The sequence below is a fragment of the Lissotriton vulgaris genome, chromosome 5 (genome assembly GCF_964263255.1).
Source record: "Lissotriton vulgaris chromosome 5, aLisVul1.2, whole genome shotgun sequence".
Taxonomy (NCBI): Eukaryota; Metazoa; Chordata; class Amphibia; order Caudata; family Salamandridae; genus Lissotriton; species Lissotriton vulgaris.
In genome coordinates, this window is record NC_141693.1 from 1,245,805,982 (window position 1) to 1,245,827,205 (window position 21,224).

Sequence of the window (21,224 nt, forward strand, 5' to 3'; positions counted from 1 at the left end):
AAAAACCACAGGTCCACAGGATGAGTTCTTATGCGTAAACCTGTAAAATAAAAAAGATAAAATACTCACCAATACAAAAAATTATGTGTAAATGCAGCATAAACATTACATTATAAATGTTAAAAACACAAATATAGCATGAGAATATCTAAAATAGCACTAGACTACTACAAAACTCTTCGTAGTGTTAACACACAACACTACTAAATAATAAAAGACGAACTATGACTAACTAAACCTCAAAATAAAACTAACCACATAACTCACATTAACTAGTTCTATCCACACCCCTCAAACCCCAAAACTCCTCTAGAAGTTCTTACCTTATGAAACGATCACCAGCAGCTAATCATGACTCGCTTCCAGCAAATCCAATTAAAAATAGCAGAAATAGACTACAGAAGTACACAGCGGTAAAAAAATGGCCGCTAGGTGAAAAATAAAAAAAGGACTAGCTTCTTATAGAAAACAACGTGACTTAAACTAAAAAATGTTAAACAAGATCAAAAAAAATTAACTAATGTTCTAAAATATGTACATGTCAATAATTGTATTATGAAAATAAAAATAATGTGAAGTATAAATTAAATAGTACTATAAGAATAACAAATAATATAATTTAGTACTATTTATTTTATGCTTTAAAAAGTATATCAAACTTATTGTGAAGAAAATGTATGTACAACAATTGTAAATGGTTACAAAAATATATCACATTTCCAAAATTGTTGAAAAATACCAATATAGATGAAAATGTTTACGGGTTATGCCTTTAAAAAAAATTATAAGAAAGTTTGTTAAAAACGTAACATTAAAAACAGTGTAAATGACAGTGCACTACCACATAAAGTCTTAGTAATATATTTATTAAAAGTGAAAGGGCCATATTATCAAGAAAGGGTGATACATTATCGCCGCTTTTTTTATCGGCTGGAAACTGACGCTAAAGTGGCGATAATGGGCTTGATAATATGCCCTTGTGAATTCCCATAGAAGCCCAAGTTCTGGTGTTAACCTGGACTTGTATGGGAATTCACAAGGGCATATTATCAAGCCCATTATCGCCACTTTAGCGGCAGTTTCCTGCCGATAAAAGCGGCGATAATGTATCACCCTTTCTTGATAATATGGCCCAACGTTTTTAAATATGAGCTGAGAAACATTCCTGTCTTTGCAATGATGACAACAATTCTGTGAATTGAGAGGCAAATCAGTGGTCATATTCTCTATATGATAGGCTAGATTTCTGTTATACATGAAGTGAGAGTTTAGTCTATTAAAAAAAACAAGGGTTTTTTGTACAGCAGACCTACTGAGCTCACATATTCAAAGGTGTTTGTGATAATGAAGAAAAGGTGACATAAAATATTTGCCTAGGATAACACAATTTGAGACTTTGTTTTGGGCCAAGTGCGTGACAGTTAGGTCGAATAGATTATTCAAGTCACTAGACCTGCAGGTATGGAAAATGTTTCTGATTTTTCAAGGCCTGACTAACAATGTAATATAACAAATTAGATTAAATATTTTATACACTAAAATAGCTACATTTACTACTCCCACTACTATTGAATCTATTGTAGGGGTTACATTGTACATTACAAGGATCACAATTACTATACCCACTCCAATTATTCTGAATTTGGCTATCCTTCAGCGGACAGTGCAATCTGCGGTCTGCTGTGGGCCGCCAAATCCGTGGTGCGCCCTCATGCAAGATCTGGAGCGTATTCCTGGTCTGGCAGGCGATTGTGTGGTGGTCTGACAGCGGCAGTCTGTCAGACTCATAGAAGAGCCTAACAGGCAGACTCCCCCTCTCAGAGCACCACCTGAACCTTCCTGCATGGTGTGACATACATGCTTGCTAAAGTGGTACCAGGGGCCTGTACATTAAATGCTACAAACTGGCCTGTATCACTTATTGTGCCACCCACCTAAGAAACCCCTTAAAACATATTTCAGGTCTACCATTGCAGCCTGTCTGGAGTTTTAAACTGCCAATATAACCTGGAAAAAATAAACACCTTACCAAACCTAAAACTCCCTTTTTAACACATATATCACCCCAGCTAGTCCCTAAACACCTTATGGTGCACGGTGCATTGTATTTAAAAAATTGGACACATTATTTTAGATTCATTTTTTACAACTGTGAAGCCTACCTCTCCCAAAGGATAGCATTGAGTTACTTTATTACATGTAATAAGTAATAACCTTTGTTTGGGAACAGGTAGAAATTTCATGTTTGGTGTTTAAGGAATTGTAATGTAAAATCTTCTTTAATGGTAAAGTCAGATTTTAAGTCATAATTCTGAAAATGCCACTTTTCGAAAGTTGGCATTTTCTTGTTCTAACCATTTTGTGCCCACAGCCTGTTTCCTGGGTCACATGACTAACTGTAGTTGGCAGTTAACCTTTGTGTATTCCTTCCAGACTGTCACTAATAGTGGGATTGGCTGTTGGCAAGATGGGCCATCCTGACAGGATGGTATGGGGCAGAGCTGTGCGCAGCCACAGTTGCACTTCAAAGCTACTGCCTCAGCTCACACAAAAAAAAACTTCAGACTAGCCTTTTGTGCCATCAGACAACCTGGGACCAAGGCAGGGAGGCAGGAAATTGCAGACGCTTCTGTGGGGGGAAATCTACAGAAGTTTTTTTCACATCATCGATGGCACAAGGTATAAATTATGACCCTCAAACACACACTTCAGTTCACTTCTGGGCCTGTGGAGGACTCTTAGGGGACTGCCCTGTTGTCTGTGGCCTGCTGTGTACTTCAGAGGACTGTCCTGCTGCATCAAGAGGACATCCCTGCTGCCTGCAGCCATGCCTTGTGCTCTAAGAGGACTGCCCTGCTATTTGTGACCTGCTTTTCTACTTGAACATGGAAATTCTAGAGTGACTCTAAGAGCTCGTTAGCTGGCCTCCTAATCACAGCATCAGATACAGAGACAGCTCCCACCATCTTGAACTTACACCTGGATCAGGCCGGGTGAGTCTTGATTCTCCAAGTGGTGCACCTCCCGTCCAGGACCTTGGAAGTGGTGCTAAATGTGCCCAAATAGTCAAAATCCAAAACTTGGGACTTAGAAAATGTTCAGCCCAAAGTTCCCTTTGGATCAATAAATGACTGGGACCTTGTTACTTGCTGATCCACCCAAGGTACACCTCTGTCGGATTACTTTCTGGTAGGTCCTGCCACATTCTTCTCTGCAGTAGCAAATCCTGTTCTGCGACTCCACGCAGAAGGGGTAGTTGGCCTCATAGAGCTCTCATCAGCTACAGGCTGCATCGTCATCCTGCTGGAGATTTTTTGCTTCCAAAAAAGAGACTGAATCCAAATGTAGAAATCTTCATTGCGGCTTAGTACAGCAGCTCCCCGACAATGACACCTCCTCGGAGACAGCCGGCTGCTTTGCCTCACTGAACTTTACATACTCATATATTTTTTCCTGAAATTTCTTCTAAGTATGAAGGTAAGCAGAGAACGGGCCCAATCCACTTTGTGTACCTAAACTGCACTCCATTGTGGTCAGCCATAACTTTCAACTTTGCCCCAGTCTCACATGACTAGATATCCGTGAATGGTGTTTTGATCTTTTAGGTGCTATTTTTCACTTTAAACTCAAAAAATGTATAACTCTGGTTATACCAATTGGATTTTTGTCGTTTTGGTGCCAAATAATTTACTGAAATGTACTCTATTTTTCTAAATTGTTGTGAGATTTTTCTTGTGTTGGAATTGCTAATCCTGACTGCTTTTGTGCTAACCTGTGGAGAAGTGTGGCTCAATGATTAGAGCGGCAGACCCTGATGAAAAGGTCTAGCCCGGGACCAAGGTTCAATTCCCCGCCTCGGCAGGTCTTGGGTTCAAAATTCCACGGACCTGATAATTCTCGCCTCTGTGCCTATTCCAATCATGGAGTCCCTACTCTGCAACTCTGGGCAATAGCTTGCTTAATCTCCACAACGGCCCCCACAACGCTAAGGATGCCTGGCCTCCACCTTGGGGGTGCCCAGGAGTGGACGCCTCACAGGGAAAGCCAGGATGGGTTCCACAGCGGTATTCGTACAAGCGCCTTGAGACCCTTGCGGGTGAGTAATGCGCTATACAAGTATCAATTTATATTACATTACCCTACCAGCGTGCTAAGCAACTGTTAATTTATTTACTTTTTGTGCTTCACCCTGACAAGTATTGTGGCTGTTGCTTGAGATGGCCTCACACCCCCCAACCAAAAACCTAATTTCTCACAAGGTTCAATTGTAAGTACATATTTGAAGTATTTACAGTTCTAGAATTAAAAAAGGAACAAATATCATTTATACTGAACTCAGGGGTTGTTGAGCAGCTTTAGTAACTATGATTTTGCTAGCAACACAAGGCTAACTAGACTAGACTTGCTTGAAGCAATCAATTCATTAACTTGCAGACTCTATCCAAAAACACTTGAATCAATGGAGTCAATATCTACTCTTACCATCTCAACCTGATTAAATTCAACCTGCTAGAAATTCACTAACCATCACTCCACCCCTCTTACGACAGTGGGAAAAACAAATAGCAATGCTACGTGTTCTTGGACTAAAGGGGGTGGCATTTACTAAACGCACTCCAATCTAAGCCAGTTGGGGGATGGTGTTGTACACTAAAGTGTCACATTTACTATTCCCAGTCCAAACTGAACCCTTTGAGGGAAGGTTTTGGACACCACAGGAGTGACATATACTATTCCTACTCCAATCTAAGCCATTAATGGGAAGTGTTTGGCACCAAAGTAGTAGCATTTACTAATCTCACTCCTATCTAAACTAGTTAGGAATTGGTGTTGGATATTAAAGGGGTGACATTTGCTGTTACCACTCCACTCTAAACCAATTAGTGAAAACTTTTGGACACTAAAGTGACCAAATTACCTATTTCCATTCCAATCTACAAACTAAATTTAAACATTTTCATATTATAACTGATGCACCAATGTTTACATAAACTTTCTCCCAGATATATTTTTTAATCTCCCCATCCTTTTACCCATTACCAACATCTCGCTCCTATAACATTATAAAACGTATAAAAATACAAAAGCCCTCCAATTAACACTTAGAAACTTAATTATAATATTTATAAATTAAATAAATTAAAAACAAAAAGTGAACAATATAAATAGCACCCAAATCTAATTCAATACTACAAAAAAATTCAATAACCAGAAAAACAATAATATACACAACGATAATTTAGAAATCAATATTTATTACAATAATATTAAAACAATACTTAAAACAATGGGGCATATTACCAAGGGCATTATCGCCTCATTAGCGGGAATTTTTCCCGCTAATGCGGCGATAATTTTATCGCCCTATTACCAAGCTTTCGCTAACACCAGTTAGCGACAGCTTGTAGGCGATAGCGGGCATTTAGGGGCCCGCTTTGCATGTCAGCGATAATTATCGCTAATGACATGCAAAGTGGGCGTGCCAAGATGTTAGCGACTGAAAACAGTCGCTAACATCTCTAACTCCTATTAACAACTTTTGGAAATATTCGCGCTAAGCGCGAATATCTCCAAAAGCTAACGCCTGCTAAAAGCAGTTCTTAGCCATGTTATCCGAGGGAAGGTGGATAACATGGCTAAGAGCATTGTCACGATAATGCATGAATATCGCTGCTTTTTCAGCGATATTCATGCATTTCGCAGGATTTTTACCGCTTTTGAGATAAACCTTGATAATATAAAGGTATCTCAGCGGTAAAAATCGTCGGTGCTCGGCGATATTTTTTCCCCGCTAACCAAGCAATAGCGATAATTATCGCTATTGCTTGGTAATATGCCCCAATATTCTTACCTTGGATATTTCTGTCCATAATATTTTTGACATTATGATATTCTTGAAATACCATTTTGATCCACAAAGCTTTTATTCAATATTTTTTCCAAACACCTCCAGCTCAGTTACACAACAAAAACACAAAGGTTAAGAACCTGTGGAAAAATCAGGGCTATGGTAAGACACCAAGAGAATGGTGGTCAGAGCAACCATGAAAGACTGCTCGAATATCTTGTGAGAGGCAAAACAACAAAAGATATTGTTGTAATTGAATCAGAAATCAAGTAAAATTAAGTTGGAGTTTATTATCCAGCACAACATTCATAAGCTCACAGTTTCAAGGTCCAGATGCAACTGAACTCTCATTACCAACCACCTTCAGAATGCAGAATCTTATTAGAACATAAACATGGCTCATGGACAGCAGCTCAGGAGCATTATGATGTCACTTACCCAGATGTTAATAAACATAGAAAAAGGTATGATACAGAATGTAACATATATGTTAAGACATTTGTAATATCAGTAGATATACATGAAAATTCTGTATTGTCTCAGTGATTTACCTCTTGTTCAGTGGGCAAAGACTGCAAGTAGACCCAGTCCTACAAGAATTAGTTCTGAAACCGAAGTGCTCAGGAGACGATGTGGGATTTTTGTGGTGGAGAAGGCTGCTTTCCAGAGTAGATGATCAGATGAAGACTGGGTTGCCAATGGAGGGTAAAACACCAATAGAATGCTACTAGGGTGGTTGAGTGGTAGCACCTGCAGCAGTTCATAGACACAGAAGAAGGAATGAAGCTTGACTCAGAGAACCAAAAAGTAAGCAAGTGGTGAATACGGCACATGGAAGTAGTGTGCAGGAACTGAAAGAGAGAACAAAACAAACCTGAGAAGCAAGCTGAAACAGCAGGGAGATGTGCCAGGCACTGACCCAGTTTTCGCACTGAGCTTCCATAGTTCTTGAGCCCAAAGCCCTGCCCACACATGGAAAGCGAGCCTCGCCTACGGGCCCATTAGGATGGCGGGGCGATCCGCCCACCATCCTTGCCGGAATGACCCCCCGCCATATTAGTTTGTCTGGGGGGTCCGCGGCGGACGGAAAGACCATCCGCCGCTTTTCCGCCCGGGTGGCCTTGCGACCGGGGTGGAAAAGGGTTTATATGGTGGCGGTGTTTATCAGACACTGCCAGCCATATTACCATGGGCATTTTCCAATGCCTTTCCATGGCGGCAATGCCACCATGGAAAGACATGCAGAGTCTACTTTGGGGCCCATTGCGGGCCCCCAAGGATTCCGGGCGGGGGGGTGGGGGGTGCACATGGGGGGTACCTATGGTACCCCCTGCATTTCAAAGGACAACGTAGCAGGCACCGCGCTGTGCCTGGCACGTTGTGCTTTGAAATGCACAACATGTATTTTTGACATTGCGGAGGGCGGTGCATTCAGCACTGTACGCCTCAATGTTAAAGATACAGGATGCCCCGCCACTGTGGCGGGCACATCCTAATTACCCCCACGGGACCCCCGTCCTTATGGCGGGCGGTCCCGTTATCCGATAGGATGGCGGGCAGACAAAGTTTGCCCGTCATTCTAAGGAGCCCCCTAGTCTCCAGGATCCCATTCTCCATATTTTCCAAGCATGTCTACTTCTATGAAAGAGAGCCTTGATCCTTACCATAGGCTGTTTTCCCCAATGCCATATATTGCTGGATACAATGTTTAGTTACATAACTATGTGAGTCTGCAAATATTTCTGTTGAGAAACACTGTAAATATGTCAATGTTTGTCTGAAGTGACTAACATAATTGCAAACCGAGACTGCTTTAAATGACTCTGAGGATCTTGCATGGCAAGTTCAAATTGATGATGAAAAGAGCCATCATTTGTATCAGAAAGTGAGTTATTAATTAGGGAAAGGAGGACACTTACAAACTTAATAAACACATCCAGTTTGGGCAATTAATTTATCTAAACAATTTAGTAAAGTAGATCAAAAATAATATGCCTTTAACAGTAATTCTCAAAAGGGCTGACATGCTTTTTAATGGCACGATACCAGCACTAACATTAGCTGAATTCCCTTCTCAACTTTCACATAAATCATAACAAACAAAGATTTGCTTTGTGAACATATTTCACAACTGTGCAGGACAGCGGCTCATGTTGTTTTAAGCCAGCAACTTTCATGACCTCTCCTATTTCTCATATGTAAGTGGTTGTCACTACTCAACCCTACCAACCCTTCAGAAGCAATATCCAATTAGGAACTCTCCAGCTTCCAACATGACATAACGGTTTAATTAGCATATTGGCCTGGGGTAGAGTCATGACAAGTCAAGTATGACTTACATTTGACTGACATTATTCCAGCATACAACTTTTCAAGAGTCAATGGTCTGTTGTGAAATATAGTCTAATAACCTAATGTGTCTGCTCCAACAATCTTTATTGTGTTGGCAGGCGCCAGATACTTCTTAAGATTATTATGCCTGTAGCAGAGGGCTGAAAATAGCATCAGTGTGAATAGGAAATGACCCATTTCACAAAGATAACGGATTGTCTGTCTTCCAAAAATGTTTTGACACCTCAATATGCTGAGGATTCATCTCCTTCAACCGAATATTGTGGGAAGCATAATGAGGTGATCTAAGACTGGAAGCAATAGTATTATACTTAAGACTCGCAGTTTACCATTTTCTATTTTTTTACAGATAAATACAGACAGAAAACGATTCATTTTCCTGTGTGAATTTATTTTAAAACACAGAAATATATGGAAAAAAGCCTTTTTGGATATTTTTTCTACTGTCAATCATGAGTGCCAGATCATTTGGTGAACACACTGAGAAGTATGAGAGATTAAAAAAGACAATAGATTTTCTAATCAGGTTTAATTAAGTGCAAATCTGCAGCTATTTATTTACGCCATTCTTCATTGCAACTGTTTTCAGATAACACTATTGCACTGTATGCTGCTGAATCCTTTAGGACATTAAAATGTGAGTATACATTTATCAGTTAAATAAATGTGGAAAAATACCCATTGCAGCTTCATTCATACAGAAAACACAAAATAAAAAGGTATGAATACAGAAAAAATAGCATAAAATAAATATGGATAAATGCAGACAGAAATGTCAAAATAATAAATACCATTAAACTGGGAGCCCTAATTATAATTGACCTCACTAAACACTGATGCACAAAACTGAATAACATTTTCTGATTTTTATGTATTGGAATCTAAGATCAGTTTACCATAATGGCACATCACTCTGCTTTTTTTAATGTTTTATTTACTCAATTAAAAGTTAGCATTGTCTTTATCTAATTTATAGTCATAGCAAATAAATTGCTGTTATGCAGTCCTGTGTAATTAATGTACTATATGGCTAATGCTGTTGTTTCTGGTAGAAGTGTAGGATTACTGGGAAGTAGGAATTTTGTGGATTCTTGCTGATTCTGGTATTTTCCACACATAAATATGAGGAAAAGCAGTGATCTTGCCAAGTTTAATGTTCAAAGGGCATTCTGTGTAAGAAAAGGTAGTGTGATTCATGCAAGTCACATCACCCTAGACTCCCCTGGGTGTCTAGTTTTCAGACATTTCAGTTCATGATACGTTCCTGTAGGTATCAGCAGTAGTGGCCGGCATGGATCAGGGGTAAGGGGCGAGGGTGAGGGGTTAAGGGGTTGCAAAAAAAAGAACAAAAAATATACCTCATCACCGTGTTTCTCCATGCTCTCTCCACCACGTCGGGCGGAACAGGAAGCGTCCGTGCCCCCCTAAGCCAATCACAAAGCTGCAATGCAGCATTGTGATTGCTCTGAGCACCGTGGTTCGGCGCTCAGAGAGGCAGTGCGAGCCTGGGCATGTTCTCCACCCAGACTGTGATACAGCCTGGGTGGGGAACATGCAAAGTGCGCATGAATGTTTGGCTGGCCCAAGATGACCAGGCAAAACATTCATTCACATTTGCAGTGTAACCACTCCTCCCTCCACATGCTCCTCTGTCAAAAGAGCAGCCCCACCCACAAAGCTGGCACAGCGGGAATGAATAAAATGATAATAACATTGAGTTATTATTTTATTTTTCCTTTATTTTACTGCTGCCAATCAGTGGGGCGCCACTCCTCTGCCCCAGCGGAGAAGCCGCCCCAGGGTGTTAGCCAAGTCTGGGCCCATATACCACAGCTAGCCAAATCAACAGAATGGATGAACTTGTAAGACAAAAACTTGATGTTTCCTTGTTGCATTTTCTGGCCTTTCCTTTCACAAGCTCATTCACAAAAGTGGGTTACTGTTGTCATCAGGAGGGATGTATGACGTTACAACGTATACGTTTTTAACGCACACCATTACAACGCATTTTTTACAACGCAGGATCCATTACAACGAAAGCCTTTACAACGCATGACATTACATAGCAGATGCTATTACAACGCATGCCATTACAACGTAAGTCTAGGTAAGTATATTATTTTTTAACAAATGTAATTAATACATATTTACTTACTTTTATTTATTAAATTAATTTTTTAATAATATATTTGTTAATATATTTATATCTTTTTTAAAAATAGTGTAGGTGTTTAAAAATAATATACAAAATCCAGTTAGTGTAAAACCCAAACCCAGCCCTGAACCCTAAAAATACCCCTGTACCCCATAACCCAAATCTAGCCCTGAACCCTAAAAATACCCCTGTACCCGATAACCCAAACCTAGCCCTGAACCCTAAAAATACCCCTGTACCCCATAACCCAAATCTAGCCCTGAACCCTAAAAATACCCCTGTACCCCATAACCCAAACCCAGCCCTGAAGCCTAAAAATACCCCTGTACCACATAACCCAAACCTAGCCCTGAACCCTAAAAATACCCCTGTACCCCATAACCCAAACCCAGCCCTGAAGCCTAAAAATACCCCTGTACCCCATAACCCAAACCTAGCCCTGAACCCTAAAAATACCCCTGTACCCCATAACCCAAACCTGGCCCTGAACCCTAAAAATCCCCTGTACCCCATAACCCAAATCTAGCCCTGAACCCTAAAAATACCCCTGTACCCCATAACCCAAACCCTGCATTGAACTCTAAAAATACCCCTCTGTACCCCATAACCCAAACCTAGCCCTAAAGCCTAAAAATACCCCTGTACCCCATAACCCAAACCTAGCCATGAACCCTAAAAATACCCCTGTACCCCATAACCCAAACCCAGCCCTGAACCCTAAAAATACCCCTGTACCCCATAACCCAAACCTAGCCCTGAACCCTGAAAATACCCTTGTACCCCATAACCCAAACCTAGCCCTGAACCCTAAAAATACCCCTGTACCCCATAACCCAAAACCAGCTCTGAACCCTAATAATACCCCTGTACCCCATAACCCAAAACTATATATATAAAATTACTTAAATTAATTTATTTATTTTATTTTGTTTAAATAAAATGATATACTTACCTATACTTACGTTGTAATGGCATGTGTTGTAATAGCATCTGCTATGTAATGTCCTGCGTTGTAAAGGCATTCGTTGTAAAGGATCCTGCGTTGTAATGGTGTCCATTGAAAACGTATGCGTTGTAAAAGTTGCGTTGAAACAGTTGTATACCCATCAGGAGAAGTGTAGAAATAGTGTGCGGCAGTAATGTTGTGAATCCCCACCAATTCCGTTAGCACGGTCTGCTCTTACATTTTTTTGTGATGCGACATCAATGTGCATATCGCTGTGCACTATACAGCAAGATTAAAAAATATATCAAACTCTGGATGTAAGGAAAGCATTTCCCCTGAGTGCCAACTTTGATTTTGGAAAAAAACATTTCATTAGAAGCATTTTCTTTTCAAGTACTGTTGAATCCCTGTTGATGTCCACTATACTGTAAAGATAATGCAGCGGATGCCAATGGGTCATACTCTGCCATAAAGTGGTTAAAACCCACCACATCCATGCAACATGGTGTCCTGGCCAACATGAATAGACAGCAAGGTGCAGTGATATGATGGCCACATTGCACTAACTTCTTTGGTCCACGGACAAAGGCACTAGAATATCAACCATGTCTAAATTTGTTGTTATAAATACTGGAAATTACAGCATACTTGCATGAGAAGTGCAAGTTTTACTAAGGAGGTGAGTTGCCTAACTAGTGTACATTTAAATATGGAATCTCTTAACTATTTCAAATCATGAAGCTTGAATTGTATCTGCACTGGTAATTATATGGAACAATGCCTCTGCATATAAATATTTTCAGTTTTTTGGTACACATGGCATGATTCTAGGAGACTTCTCCAATTCCAGACCTACCCCAGGATGGTGGGCATCCATGAATGGGCAACAGCAAAAATCACAGTGGCCAAAGAAAGGTAGCAGCTGCTGCTAATGGACATTCACAGCCAAAAGAAAGTATGAGCAGTTATACATGGTGTAAGAAGAACGTAGGTTATTAGTTGGAGTGGATAGTAGTCCACCACAGCTGATAATGGCACTATTCTTGTTAGGTCTAATAAGGGTTTTGGTAATTTAAACCTGAGCTCAACCCCTATAACCGTGGCACAGAATGGAAACATCCATTACAGCGCAGTCATTACATCGCACTGCTTTTACAACGCAGCTGTTACAAAGCAACTGCATTTACATTGCATGCCATCATAACGCATGTCACTACAACGCATGCCATTACAATGCATACCATTACAACACATGCCATTACACTGCATTATAAGATAAGTAATAGCGATTTTCTTGCTTTAGGGTGAGTATGGGTTTTGGGGTAGATGGGAATAGTGATTTTACCCCTAAGCTATCCAACACTTTCCCTATTGTTGCACTCACTGGTGTGGGATTAGTAATGTTTACCCCTACACTATCCAACACTTACTCTACTGTTACACTCACTGGAGTGGGAATAGTCATTTTTACCCCTACACTATACAAAACTCACCCTACTGTTGCCCTAAAAGTATTATGTGTTGTAATGTTATGCGTTGTAATGATATGCGTTGTACTGGAATGTGTTGTAATGGTTGTTTTTAAAAATGCATTGTAAAATCATGCGATGTAATGGTAGCTGCGATATAAAAACAATGTTGTAAAAGCATGTGTTGTAATTGTTTGCGTTGTAACATCATTTATTCCACAGAACAGACATGCTTTACTTAAGCTAAAGATATAGAGCATTTAGACGTACTAAAACAATTACAAAGATTGAAAACATAATATAAATAGAATCCCACTCCAATTTATAAAACAGAGAACAATTAAATGAACAAAATTACACCAAACTGATGAAAAACCAATCTGAGGACCCTGAGACAATAACTTTTAAAATGTATAGATGAAAATAGCACCAAAAAGCATTAAGCACCAACCCAGGTCATCTGGTTGCGTTTGATTGAGACCTAGGCACAATTTCAGGCAGACTCTGATGGTTGTAGAAAAAAAAAAGATTCAACCAGGTTGAAAGTTTACCCTTCTGACTTACAGCTAGCTTCATCATTGTCCCGTTTTGCGAGTCCTTAATAGCGATTATTAAGGAATCGCTTTTGCGATTCCTACACATTCCTTATTTGCGATTAGCAAATTGCTAATCGCAAATAAGGAATAACTCCCCATTCATTCCTATGGGGCTAAGGCCTAAGGCCCATAGGAATGAATGGGGAGTTATTCCTTATTTGCGATTAGCAATTTCCTAATCGCAAATAAGGATGCGATTTCAAGGGTGCCAGGGGTGTCCAAAGGACTCCCTGTAGCACCCCTGAAATGAAAATGTAGACTGATGTTGCGCACACACATGTCCAAGAGACAGACCACCCTCCTTACTGATAGGTCTCCAGCAGGCTGGCAGATCATTTTCGCCAACACTGCCTGTGAGGCAATTTTTGTTTTACAGAAACAAACCGAAAATAGGGATTTCCTTCTCTGAAACCAAAGACAAATGTCCTAGGTACTTAGGCTGTCTTTTTCTCCAGGGATATTTCTGTGTTGTCTTCCCTTGTCAGCCGCGCTACACATGCTGAATCCATTCAAGCACAAGCAGTGGCACATTCAATAAGTTTTGCCTATGCAAGAGCATTTGACTTTGCCAGTGTCTTTTAACCATCTTGTAGAGCAGTGCAGCATGGCTAAAAGTTTGAAAACAAGCACTATGACGTGATCAGTGCTGGCCACGTCATAGCTCTTTTGTGGCCTCCAGCGAAGATGCAACACGAGCAATGATGGAAGGGAATAAGCAACACAGACAACCGGCGCTATGATGGTATGACAGCCAGCAACACGGAAGAAGCAACACGGACAACAACGAATGACAAGGGAAGAAGAAATGCAGCCAACGAATAGTAAGAAATGGGAGGGCTCCTAGCCCCTTGTTGTAAACAAAATCTCTTGCAAGCAACAGCGAATGTGCGCTGTCTTCGGCAAGACCTAAAAATGAACAATGGAAAGTCTGCACTATTCTTCTGACATTCAGATAGTAGCAGCCCTGTGGCAGATAGGGTGCCAGCTAATGGGTTCACTGACAGGTTTTGATTTTATAATGTGTATGTGCTTTTTAACTGCAAATAAACTATATATGTCAATTTCAAATTGACTTTATTGATTGATTACTTAAAATCATGACAATTAAAAGGAGTACTTCTTACATACAAAAGAGTTAAACAGCAGGTTACTAATACAGATGTTTTAAAACGAGGCAGTAATGTTACCAAGAGTTAAAAAAGCAGATTGTGGATACAACATGGTTTAAGAAAGAATGGCGATGTTGCTAAAAGTTCATTAGAGCAAAATGCCCCTGGTGGTTATATGTTCATAATTGTCCGAACTCATGGTTTATCTAGTGTTTACCATAGGCTAGCTAAAACTAAACCATTGTTAATGAAGGCACATGAAGAACGGCCCGAGGTTGACACACTAGAAGTAGTAAAATGGGGAGAAGTGAAACAGTAGAAAAAACAGCGTTGGACGGTTGGCTCAGAGGGTTCCTAGGGTCGTTGGAGGCTCAAGTGACTTCACAGGAGAGCTGATTGCGGCGGTAGGGCCTGCAGATCTGACGTTCCTAGATTTGTACTGCTCTAAACTATATACATAAGTGAACTAAATAAAATATTGATTCTGAAGCCAAACTTCACATATATTTCCGGAGTAAGACTTGACTGTTCAAGCACAAGAAACCTTTGCAAGAATCAATGTACCTGGTGTTTGTACAAAGGTGAGAAAAGACAGCACCATCTATCATTCGGCCCAGTATTCTCGACCTTCCCAGATAGTTGGACAAACAGTGTGGCACTCGCCAATAGAGGGCTAACTATGACCTACAGTTAATTTATCCTACATTTCCTAGGATCATTTGCTTTTGCTAGAGGCTGTGTTTCTGTAATTTTCCCATGCAACATATAACTCGTGTATACTGTATAATGGAAACCGAGTCACCTCTACGTGTCTGGGTGACAGGGTGTGGGTGGCTGTTCATGAAAGGGAGCATTGAACCCTCTGGAATTAAGGCCGATGCAGTGAGAGCTTCTCACTTTACATGCCGCTGGTTAAAGTGTTCAGACTACATGCTCATGCAATCCCTGGCCTCTCTTTAAAGCACACAGAGCAATGGGCACAATTGTAATTAACATTTTATGTGAAAGTGTATTAAGGAAAGAAAATGATGTGCTTACCGGTGTGTGCTTAAGGGGGAGAAGGCAAGGTAAAGCACGGAAGTACATGCAGCAAACAGTGAAGGAATGGAAGTAGATGGCATGTGAGATATGCAGCAGAAGGGATATTAGAAAGATGGGAGGTGAAAAGGGATGTGAGGGACTAAAAAAGAGACATATTGTAGTAAAGTGGTGTCAGCTGGAGTGAATGAGACAACTGAAGGCTGATCATTCCTCCACAGACCTTAGTAATGCTTAATGCAGTCGTATAATTTCAGAATTGAAACATTCAATTCTTTTAATTCTAATTATCATTAACTAATTCCAGTTCTCACTCATTTATATGATATAAGGCTAACAATCATCGGCAAAGACAATAGGTCTGGCTTGTTTTAGGCTAATGTTCGTTGTTGTGTAACATGCCTGGACTCGGGTAAGTGAAATCTCACCAAGAGGCACTCAAATACTTGTCAGGTCGCATGGTGCAGGCAGGATTCGAGTTCACATTTTTTAAGTCACGTCCTTAATTACATAGGCTACCTCTCTTGGAATAGCTTCTTTAACTCTGCCCCTTCAAGAGTCCACTCCACCCTTCCCTTGTTCTTCATACCTAAACCACTGTGGGTCAGATTTACAAGCCCCTTGCGCCACTTTTTCCATGTTAAAATGGCGCAAAGTGGCGCAGGGGGCTGGTAAATAACCCCCAGTGTATGTGTTGGATTTACAGACTACCTCGGCCCCACCAACCTAAAGAGGGCCCACTTTTACCCAGAGATGGGCACAGATGTTGCTGAACCTTCAAGGTACCCAGCGGCTCAGTTTGCGCCATCCTAAAGTGGGGTGCCGCTCTCTGCGAGGTTGACCACGAGGCACAGCCGGGGTGCGCCGGAGCGCGGGTGGTACCTGCTCCCTTCAGCCTCGCCCCATGGCTCCCGCCGGGACACGTGCGCTTCAGGACTGGGAGCTGGACTGAGTGGAATGGACTCGAGGCGGTGTAAACCGCCCCAGCACTGCTCCCGGTGTGGGAAGGGATCGGGGAAGGTGCTTCCCAGCTGTTCCCGGCGTGCCCTTGGTCTGAGAGCAGCCCTGCGCGAGGGTGACTGTGCCAGCAGTGCCATTGCTAATCTGCATACCGTGTCGTTCCTTCTGACCTTGTGTCCACAAACGTCTGCCAAATACCAAGAGCACGGGCTACGCCGTGCTGCATTCACCGTGCGCCCCCGCCCTTCACCGCGGAGCACTGGGTGGCAGCCAGGTGGCGCCAGCGTACCCCGCTGCACCCAGGGGTGACTGTGTGTGCAGATAGTGAACCATACTATACTGATACCATCTCATAATAGAGAGATGTATTAAGATATCTTGAGTCAGATATATATATATATATATATATATATATATATATATATATATATATATATATATATATATATATATATATATATATATATATATATATATATATATATATATATACATATATGTTCATCTATATATAATATCATATATAACCTTGGGGTTTTTATAGCGCGCGCACATAGCGTATCAAATCGCCCCTGGGTGTTATCAGGAGCCCTGCCGCACGTGTGCTATTGTAGAAACAACTGCACGGCCGCACATCTGTTTGCTTCTGAGTTGAATAGTCACTGCTTTGCGCTTCAGGGGCGTGTACGGTGCGCAGTTTACATGGTCATTTGTTACTGTGATCTCAACAGTGAGTAATTATCACCAAGTCTAATTGAGACGGAAATGCGCGCGCGGTGAGAGCTTCTTGTATGGCTTTCCCGTGTTGAATGTCATTTTCAGACGTGTGTAAACGGCAGTAAACTCGAGGGTAGGTATGTGACTGGAGGCAGGGAGGGTACCTGTTCTTTTCCACGGAAGGCGGCACGCGTGCAGGGTGGGTGTCACGCACATGCCCAAGAAGAGTACAAACAGGTACCTGGGGTAGCGAGCAGAGCCATTGCAAGCGATGCGAAGGGTATACTGGCAGGTGTTGTGGTGGCAGGGTGCTGGTGCAGTACACGGTAAGTAGACCCCATCCCACAGTCGGCTCAGAGGGGGGCACGGTGTGCTGGCCGGTGACGTCATGCTCAGCTTACAGCCCATTGTCTACCAGCTATTGAACAATGGGAACATTTGCATACACGTCGCTTCAGCTTGTGGCTTCATTCTGGGTTAAATCCCCCAGCTAAGACTGCAAAGGGGGCGTGGCTGGCGAATAGGAATGCATGTCTTCCAGTTCATGTAAGAGTGTGGGCCCCCTCCCCCAACTTCACTCTGACATCAATGAGGATGTCTGGCGCTGACAGGCGGGCAGAGCGGCGGTCTGTGCTGAAGGGCACGTCTTTGCACTTGAGACTGCCGCAGAGACACCTGAGCTGAAGACGGAGAGCAGGGGAGATCTTCAGGCGAGCTCTGCCAGGGAGGACAGCTCCCGGGGTGACGGCAAGAAGGGACCCCCGCCCCACACACGACGGACGTCCTTTAAAGGACGGGGGTTGTGACGAGCACCATGTGACTGGCTGGCTGCTGAATGAATGGGCTTGAGCAGCAGCGCGGGTACACCGAGGAAGGAGTTCCCGTAGTACACGGACGGGACAAGGAGCTGATGCGGCACAAGGGGCGCATACAGGACTGACGGACCCTGGTGACCTACAGCCCGGGTACACGCGCTGAGGCGCGGGAGCCGGTCCATGAGAGCACGCAGAACCCTGAGCAAGGGCAGGACAGGTGTGCAGCAGCACCGCGCGCACACACTCCAAATCTGAGGCTGGTACATAGACACACACACACGGTCTCTGAGGCTGGTGCATAGACACACACGGTATCTGAGGCCGGTGCATGTGCACACATACATAATTTGAGGCTGATGCATGGGCACGCTGAATCTGGCGATGGTGCAATAATGTTGCGCCGAATTTGGGGCGCACCGGGCATCTGAAGCAAACACACAGACGCACACTCGGAGGATCTGTCTGGAGGCGCATACATTTAAAGGGGCACAGAGGAGGAGGCTGTGGAGCAGAGGCAGGGGTACAGACATAATTTGGGGCTCCCCCTTGGTGCACGTTGGATCAAGATCTTATGCACTGGAGCGATCTGAGTCAGAAGTGAACTCGCGGGATCTGGAGAGGGCACAGGGGAACACTCATAATCTGGTGCACGGTAGGACACGGGGTCTGGCACAAGAAGCGCACATGCTCTTCACCTGGTACATAAGCACACACGGGTTCTGCAGCTGGAGCACAGGCACATATTCGTGATTTATTGTTGCACGTGCGCACCTCGTATCTAAAGCAGAAATCACAGGCACACACAGGATCTGGTATAGGGGCAATACAAGTCCACATCACGAAGGAAGACAGGCATTCTTAAAGCATTCAGCTCCGGGAGCCGACAGGCGCAGCCAGACGTGCTGGCAGAGGAGCGCGCGCCGTCCGGTGCAGCCAGGTGTGGTGCTGGTGCAGCACTGACAGCCCGAGGATGGCTCTGCTCGGACGTGGTGAAGGGTTCATGCCTCGGATGTGAGGCTCAGCCCCGGGGGTGCACCTTTGCCCCCCAGGAGCCATGCACAAGCTGACCTCGGAGAGCGGGCATTCAAGGAGCTGTCCGGACCAGGACGCAGCGGACGCTGGACCTCACGAGCTGTTCCCGGGTCCGTCCATCTTCATTTGCTGTCAGCCTGCTTCTAATGTTGTTTGAATCTCACGCTGCATGCGTGCGCGGGTCAGTGCTGTGTCACACGCACCGGGTCTGCAGCAGGGTACCGCCATCTGATTCAGGAGCATCAGTAACAGCAGGCGACAATAGGAAAGGACACAACCTGGGCTTCTCGGCCGCACTGATGGCGCCCTAAAGTCACCCGCCGTTGCACACCTCGCCGTTGCTTCGAGTCCTCCCCATCGGCTCTGGTGCACCGAGACCCACTCAGTTCAACTCTCACCGAGTCCGGCCACTGCTCCGCTGCACGCGTGGTACCTAAAGTCATTCTGGGATGCAGTGTCGGCTTCATGAATTCCTGCTCAGCTGCACACGGAGTGCCCTGAAGTCAGTTTGATATGCATGTTCAGGGTGCCCTAAAAACCTGAGAGGTGCCCCGGATAAGCTCTGCACAGCTGTTCCAGCTTTAGGCTGCCGAGTGGCCCTCAAGGGTCTCCAGGGCATCTCACCTGGGCACTGCCCTGGAATTCTCTCAGGAGCGAGAGGGAGTTCCTGGATACGCCACAGGAAGCCGGTGCCGAGGGCACTGCCCGCAGCCGACCGGGCTCCCGCGGAGCCCCCCTGCCATGCGATCGCAGGCGCTCCGCGACTGAGGCTGGCAGTCCCGCTGGAAGTTCCCTCTGGTCCGGGGCAGCATGCCGCAGGGGATCCCCGTATCCCAGGCCGTCTACATCGCCATCGAGGTGATCATCGCCGTGGTGTCTGTGCTGGGCAACGTGCTGGTAATATGGGCAGTGACCGTGAACCAAGCCCTTCGTGACACCACCTTTTGCTTCATCGTGTCCCTGGCGGTGGCGGACATCGCCGTGGGCGCGCTGGTCATCCCTCTGGCCATCACCATCAGCTTCGGCCTCCAGACGGGCTTCTACAGCTGCCTGATGGTGGCCTGCACCTGCCTCATCCTCACCCAGAGCTCCATCCTGGCCCTGCTGGCCATCGCCGTGGACCGGTACCTGCGGGTCAAGATCCCCACCAGGTGAGCCGATGGCCCTGCCGTAGGGCCTTGGGGCAGGGCGGGAGCACGGGGCGCCCTGAGGTAAACAGACCCAGGAGAGAGAGCACTAGAGCCTGGGAGATAGGGCAGAGCGGGAGCACGGGGCGCACTGAGGTAAAACAGGCCCAGGAGAGAGAGAGAGAGAGAGCACTAGAGCCTGGGATAGAGGGCAGGGCGGGAGCACGGGGCGCCCTGAGGTAAAACAGGCCGAGGGGAGAGCACTAGAGCCTGGAGGGCAGGGCGGGAGCACGGGGCGCCCTGAGGTAAACCAGGCCAAGGGGAGAGCACTAGAGCCTGGAGGACAAGGCGGAAGCACGGGGCGCCCCCTGAGGTAAAACAGGCCCAGGAGACAGAGAGCACTAGAGCCTGGGGGGCAGGGCGGGAGCATGGGGCGCCCTGAGGTAAGGCCCAGGAGACAGAGAGCACTAGAGCCTGGGGGGCAGGACGGGAACACTGGGCGCCGTGAAATAAAACAGGGCCCAGGATACAGAGAGCAAGCACTACAGCACCATTAGTAAAAGTCGGCTCAGGACAGAGGGCAGGGCAGGAGCAAGGAGGGCCCATGAGTGAAGGCAGGCTGAGGAGACAGAGGGCAGCACTTGAGCCAGGAGGGGTCACGAGGCGAAGCAGGGCTCAGGGAGCAGAGAGCTGCATTGGGCAATGAAGGTCTTAAAGCAGGCTTAGAAGACTGGGGCAGCTTTGGAGCAGGCTAGGCCGCAGCAGCAGGACCCGAGGGAATGAGGGCAGCAGGAGAGCAAGGAGGGCCAGAGGAGTGACGTAATGGTTCAGCAGAGAAAGGACATCACAGGTGCAAGGAGGGCTGCATGAGGGGACCCGGGACTCAGGTGAAACAGGGTGCTGTGCTGGACAGGTTATGGGGCAGTAGCAATGCTTTTAATCAACTCTGTGAAAAGAGCTTTATCTTACTGCACTGAAGTAACACCCTGTGCTCAGGAGCTTCTTATTCTAGGAGGAAGTGATCTCGAAAAGGAAACAGGGCTTAGAAGCAATGAAGTAC

The 21,224-nt window shown here is 44.5% G+C and overlaps 1 protein-coding gene across 1 annotated transcript in view; it reads left to right on the top strand.

Annotated features, from left to right (window-relative positions):
* The first annotated feature begins 17,803 nt into the window (after positions 1-17,803).
* The window catches only part of ADORA1 (adenosine A1 receptor), a 354,875-nt gene continuing 351,454 nt past the window's right edge, over positions 17,804-21,224 (top strand). Inside the window, exon 1 of the mRNA XM_086923085.1 lies at positions 17,804-20,188. Within this exon, the coding sequence (XP_086779211.1) occupies positions 19,848-20,188 (341 nt within the window). The 5' untranslated portion in view covers positions 17,804-19,847. The remainder of the gene's footprint in view (positions 20,189-21,224) is intronic.